The 7,500-nt window shown below is 37.3% G+C and overlaps 1 protein-coding gene across 6 annotated transcripts in view; it reads right to left on the bottom strand.

The window, feature by feature from the left end:
* LOC115225398 (ras-related protein Rab-37-like) overlaps positions 1-7,500 on the bottom strand; it is a 105,645-nt gene that overhangs the window by 45,651 nt on the left and 52,494 nt on the right. For 2 of the 6 annotated variants that reach the window (XM_029796353.2, XM_029796352.2), the window contains exon 2: positions 142-252. The exons of the other annotated variants lie outside the window; for them this stretch is intronic. In XM_029796353.2, coding sequence (XP_029652213.1) covers positions 142-252 — 111 coding nt within the window. The remainder of the gene's footprint in view (positions 1-141; positions 253-7,500) is intronic. 6 annotated transcript variants of the gene reach the window in all.

Here is a 7,500-nt window from a genome sequence, read left to right as displayed (position 1 = left end):
TCGTAAAAAATAGGGATGCACGCACACACATACAAAGACATGCACACACACACACATACACATGCATGCACACACACACACACACACACAGACAAAACCACGTACCCATATCCTTAAACACGAGCGTATCTGCATACTTACCCTGAAGTCAATCCCTACAGTTGATATAAACGACCCCGAGAGGAAGGTGCCATCTTTAAACTGAACCAACAAGCATGTCTTGCCTACTCCGCTGTCTCCTAACAACATCACCTGGAAAGCAAGGGCAGATAACCGCAGCGTACAGTGGAGTATACAGTGATGATGGGTTAGTGTAGAACGGAAAAGTTGCCTGTGAATGTGTCCACTCTCAGAGCTTAATTTTTCTTCTTTTTTCTTATTTTTACTATTCTTCTAAAATATATACACCCTCTGCATTGTCTAGTTCTATGTTGAGATGTGTCCACTCCCTAGCTATTGTACTGTTACTACAACAGCCTCTGCCCTTCGATACTACAACTACTACTACTACTAGCATCACCATCACTTCTATTATTACCACTAAGGCCACCTCCATGACTACTACTACTAATACTACTACTACTGCTGCTGCTGCTACTACCACCTCTGCCATTACTAACACCTCCGCTGCCACCACCACCACTTCCGCTGCCACCACCACCACCTCCGCTGCCACCACCAACACTATTACTACTACTACTACTACTACTACTACTATTACCACCACCACCACCACCACCACCACCACTACTACTACTACTACTACTACTACCACCACCACCACCACTACTACTACTACTACTACTACTACTACTAACACTGCCATCACTGTTACTACTACAACCACCATGACCATCACTAAAAACACTATTAGTATGACTACTGCCACCACCACTGCCACCACCACTCCCACTGTCACCACCTCCACCATTAATATAGGTGCTGGTACTATGGTAATGACTACCTTCACTACCACTAGTAGTAATACTACACAACCAACACCACCACCACTACTACTACTACTACTGCTGGTGCTGCTGATGCTACTACTACTATTGCTACTGCTGCTACTACAACTGCTACTACTACTACTACTACTGCTACTAGCATCACCATCACTTCCATCATTACCACTATGGCCACCTCCATGACTACTACTACTACTACTACTACTACTACTACTACTACTATAGTTTGTACTCTTTTGATGTAAAATATTCCACTTGATCTGATTAACAGACGAAACTGTGTTTCCCTTCTCTTATTTATACTTACAATACACCCCCTACTCTAATCTGAAATTGTTCCCCTCTCCTCCATAAACAAATAGTTTGACTGTGTCCACTCCTCGTCAACATCCTACTACAACATCTTCTGCTCCGTTGAAAATAGCAATGCTTCACTAGTATTCTGTGTTACTGAAAATAGCTAATCTAACCATGCATATTCACATATATATACATACATTTATGTATATATATATCAATCTCTCTCTCTCTCTCTATATATATATATATACATACACATAATATATATATATGTATGTGTATATATATATATACACACATACATATATACATACATACATATATATATATATATATATATATATATATATATATATATATATATATAATATATGAAAGTATGTAGTGTTTTTACTTATTATATTATATATTTATCATTCATTTTATACTTTTTGAGATTTAAAAAAAAATTTATATATTTTATTTGTTATTTATGTATTGGTTTATGTCTATCACTGTTTGAGTTGCATAATAGTGGTTTTATCTCTATTTCATATTTTATATATATATCTATAGTTGAAATTTATAGAAAAGAAAAGATGAAGGCAGGTGTAGGAGCAACAAGCAGGTGTATTAGTTTAATGCTCAGGGAAAAATGGAAAAGTGTTTTTGACATTTCAAGCCTATGCTCTTTGTCAGAAATGAGTAAGAGGGAAAGAATGGAGAGAGAATGAAAATAACGGAGAGAGGGATAAAAATGTGCAGAGTTCAATGCTCCAACATGGCAAGATGATTATATATATATATATATATATATATATATATACATGTCTGATCAATAAGTATTTACTGTTGCCATAGTAACGAAGCTAAAGTATGCAGAGTGAAGCTGCTTGGCACAGATTGACCTTGAACTCTGCTGTGCACTAAGTTTTAACATTGAAGCTCACTTCTGCTGTTTACAGCAGTGCTTGGAAGGAAGGTGTGTAGCGTGTGATCGTCACATTGACCATGACAGAGAAAGTTCAGCAGAGAATATGCATCAAATTTTGCCAAAAGCTTGGTGATACCTGCTCAGGGAGGGGCCAATGCAAAGTTTTCAAAAAGTTTTCATTGCTCTTGATACAATCAAAGAGATCTTGTGTAACTGAAACCCGAGTGTCCTTTTGGTCAGCTGAAAGCAGTTTAGGCACAAACTTGGCAGACATGTGCCTCATACCCAAATCTTCAGTGATAATGGACTGAACTGAACCATAACTAATCTGCCCATCCTCTGATAACTTATGGATGGTGATTCGAAATTTCCCCTCACAGCTGCATGCTCATCTGTGATGTTTTTCTCAGTTCTGCTGGTTGTGAGTCTCCCAGAATGTTCATCAATATCGATTTTTTTTGGCCATCTTGGAAACATCTGAACCCCTCATAAACTTGTGTGTGTCCCCCTACACCGCTGGTGTGTTTACGTCTCCCATAAAAAAAGACTGATAGAATAAGTACTAGGCTTACAAAGAATAAGTCCTGGGGTCGATTTGCTCGACTAAGGGCAGTGCTCCAGCATGACCACAGTCAAATGACTGAACAAGTCAAAGAGTAAAGGAACAAATCCGGTACATTTCAAATTGTTGTGAAAGAAATTGTTCCATGAGTGGGAAGACGAGTTTTGTGGAACCTTGGGCAAGTGTCTTCTACTATAGCCTCGGGCAGACCAAAGCCTTGTAAGTGGATTTGCTAGACGGAAACTGAAAGAAGCCCGTCGTATGTGTGTGTGTGTTTGTGACCCCAACATCGCTTGACAACCGATGCTGGTGTATTTACGTCCCCGTAACTTAGCAGTTCGGCAAAAAGAGACCGATAGAACAAGTACTAGGCTTACAAAGAATAAGTCCTGGGGTCAATTTGCTCGACTAAAGGTGGTGCTCCAGCATGGCCGCAGTCAAATGACTGAAACAAGTCAAAGAGTAAAGAGTATATATATACACACACTTATGTGGAATGACCAAAATGCTGTATGTATACTCACCTTATCTATACAAATACCTATATACACACACCTATATCTCATTGATCTCTCTAAGAATTTATGCGTCACCTGTATTCATTGAAGTAGGTCATATTTGTTTATGGATGGGTCTTTGGTGGAGTGGGGTGCCCAGGGTAATGGAATGTTTTCAAATATACACCCACATATATATATATATATATAATGTATAAACATATACATTTAAATATATACATAAATACACGTATGCATGTATACACACATATATACTCTCTCTTTTCACTCTTTTACTTGTTTCAGTCATTTGTGGCCATGCTGGAGCATTGCCTTTAGTCGAACAAATTGACCCCAAGACTTATTCTTTGTAAGCCTAGTACTTATTCTATTGGTCTCTTTTTGCCGAACCGCTAAGTTACGGAGACGTAAACAGACCACCATCGGTTGTCAAGCGATGTTGAGGGGGACAAACACAGACACAAAAACATATACACACACATATATATTTATATATATATATACGACGGGCTTCTTTCAGTTTCCGCCTACCAAATCCACTCACAAGGCTTTGGTTGGCCCGAGGCTATAGTAGAAGACACTTTCCCAAGTTGCTACACAGTGGGACTGAACTTGGAACCATGTGGTTCGTAAGCAAGCTACTTACCACACAGCCATTCCTGCACCTATATATATATATATATATACACATATATATATATATTATATATATATATACATACATATACACATACATACACATATATATATATGTATATATATATATATATACGCACTATTAGCTGGTCCTTCAACCCTATTATCAACCCTATTATCAACCCTATTATCTCCCCTTATTTCGCTCTCGCGTCTCATGTTTGATCTTTGACCTCTGGCCGAAATCAGATCGCCATGTTGATTCGTTAGCTACTGCATGCATTTTTTTTCTCTCCTTCTTTCTGTGTTTTTCTCTCTCTGTGTATCTTTCTGTTGAAGAGCGTAGGCTCGAAATGTTAAAGACTTGTTTTATTTATATTTCCTGAGCGCCATACTAATACAATTGTTCGTTTGTTTTCCACCTGCCTTCGTCTTTTGTCTATTTTCATAAAGCTTCCCGTTATATATATATATATATATATATACATACATATATACATACACATATATATAATATATATATATATATATATATATATACACACACAAAAATTCTATAATTATAAGCATAATTATGATTAGGGTTCAGCAAAATTGCTTCACCACATACCGAAATTTAGAAATAGCAGTTAAATGCTCTTCGACTACTATAAGAATTTCGGTATGTGACGAAGCAATTGTACTGAAAACCTAATTATAATTATGCTTATAATTATAGAATTTTTGTATAAGTTTACCAATAATGGTTCTTTTAACATACCGAAATACTTGGTAAAATTATTAATTATAAATTGATTAATTAATTTTACCCTTTATTATTATTTATATATATATATATATACCTCTATGTGTGTGTGTGAGTGGAGGCATAATGGCCCAGTGGTTAGGGCAGGGCAGCAGACTCGCGGTTTCAATTCCCAGACCGGGTGTTGTGTGTATTTATTGAGCGAAAACACTTAAAGCTCCATGAGACTCCAGCAGGGGGTGGTGGCGATCCCTGCTGTACTCTTTCGCCACAACTTTCTCTCACTCTTTCTTCTGTTGGCCTGCTCGCTTAGCCAGCGGGGTGGTGTCACTTGAAGGCTAAAACAATGCGAAGCACATTGTGACCAGTGATGTGTAGCAACATTTGATAGCCTGGTCGGTCACGGTGATCACAGTGATATATATATACTCTTTTACTCTTTTACTTGTTTCAGTCATTTGACTGCGGCCATGCTGGAGCACCGCCTTTAGTCTAGCAAATCGACCCTGGGACTTATTCTTTGTAAGCCCAGTACTTATTCTATCGGTCTCTTTTGCCAAACCGCTAAGTGACGGGGACGTAAACACACCAGCATCGGTTGTCAAGCGATGTTGGGGGCACAAACACACACACATATACATACATATATATATATATATATATATATATATATATATATAGATATAATACATAAATACAACAGGCTTCTTCAGTTTCCGTCTACCAAATCCACTAACAGGCATTGGTCGGCCCGGGGCTATAGCAAAAGACACTTGCCCAAGATGCCACATATCGGTTCCATTCTAGCAAAAACTGTCCGATGAACGGAAACGGGATACCCAGAGTAACAGGTTTTGTTGAATTTTCTGCTGCTTTAAATAAAGTATATATATATATATATATATGTATACGTTATATAATTAGGGTTCAGTAAAATAATTTAATTTACCACACACTGAACTTTTAGAAATAGCAGCCAAAAATTTTTTAGCTATTTCTTCTACTATAAGAAATTTAAACCAAATGAAATCTTGGGCTGACGAAGGAAATGTTGATAGGGGTATGTATTTCTAGCATCTCTTTATCCAACTTTATCCAACGGCGTTCTCAAGTAATCGATGTACTCTCTCTTTTACTCATTTACTTGTTTCAGTCATTTGACTGCGGCCATGCTGGAGCACCGCCTTTTAATCGAGCAACTCGACCCCAGGACTTTGTAAGCCCAGTACTTATTCTATCGGTCTCTTTTGCCAAACCGCTAAGTGACGGGGACATAAACACACCAGCATCGGTTGTCAAGCAATGCTAGGGGGACAAACACAGACACACAAACATATACACACACACATATATATATATACATATATACGACAGGCTTCTTTCAGTTTCCGTCTACCAAATCCACTCACAAGGCTTTGGTTGGCCCGTGGCTATAGAATAAGACACTTGCCCAAGGTGCCACGCAGTGGGACTGAACCCGGAACCATGTGGTTGGTAAGCAAGCTACTTACCACACAGCCACTCCTGTGCCTATGATCTTTCGTTATTTTTCCCTCTATACCTACGTGAATTATTTCTGAGTATACATTGTCTGGGAGACTTTTCTTATAATAGAAGAAATAGCTAAACATTTTTTGGCTGCTATTTCTAAAAGTTCCGTGTGTGGTAAAGCAAATTTTTTTACTGAACCCTAATTATATAACATAATGTTTTAAATATAACGTAAATGGACTTTTTACATACTGAACACCACTTGGTAAAATTAATTAATAATTAATTAATTTTACCCTTTTATATTGACTATATATATATATATATATATATATATATTATACATAAATATATATACATATATATTATATATATATATATATACATATATATATACATATATATATATATATATAAATATACATATATATATATATATATATATATATATATATATATATATATATATATATATATATGATACAGCATGGAATTTTGTCAGTGAACAGTCACGGTCTCAAAGCGACGAAAATATTTTGACATATTTATATTTAAATGTTGAGTGAATCTAACGGATTTTGTATGTTTCTTAAATGGTTTATAAACACCTTCCACGCTGCAATTGTTTTCGTTCCACGCACACGATCTCAGATCAGGTCACTTGCTATGCAAGTACATCTCCGTAATATATATATATATATATATATATATATATATATATATTGTGTGTCCATTGCCATAGGGTTGCGTGTGAAATGTGTGTGTATATGCACATGTTGTGATGTCTGTGATGTTTGATAAGCATATATGTGTGAAAGTGTAGGTGATGTTGTGGGGGGTATTATTATTATTATTATTATTAGTAGTAGTAGTAGCAGTAGTAGTAGTAGTAGGAGGAGGAGGAGTAAATAACAGAGATGGAAGAGAACAAAGGGGAGGGATAGAAGAAGAAGAAGAATCGAAAGAAGGGGGGACAAGAAGGAAGATGAAAAAAAAAAGAAGAGGGGAGATAGAAGAGGAGGAAGAGTGGGAAGTATGATATTATTATTATTATTATTATTGGCATGGCTGTGTGGTTAGGGAGCTTGCTTCCTAGCTACATGGTTCCGGGTTCAGTCCCACTGCGTGGCACCTTGGGCAAGTGATTTCTCTACATAGCCTCTGGCCAAGCAAAGCCTTGTGAGTGGATTTGGTAGAGGGAAACTGAAAGAAGCCCGTCTGGGCATGGCTGTGTGGTTAGGGAGCTTGCTTCCTAGCTACATGGTTCCGGGTTCAGTCCCACTGCGTGGCACCTTGGGCAAGTGATTTCTACTATAGCCTCTGGCCAAGCAAAGCCTTGTGAGTGGATTTGGTAGAGGGAAACTGAA

The sequence above is a fragment of the Octopus sinensis genome, linkage group LG27, assembly GCF_006345805.1.
Source record: "Octopus sinensis linkage group LG27, ASM634580v1, whole genome shotgun sequence".
In the NCBI taxonomy this organism is placed as follows: Eukaryota; Metazoa; Mollusca; class Cephalopoda; order Octopoda; family Octopodidae; genus Octopus; species Octopus sinensis.
The sequence above is the reverse complement of the archived record's forward strand: the minus strand, read 5'-3'. Positions and strand labels throughout refer to the sequence as shown.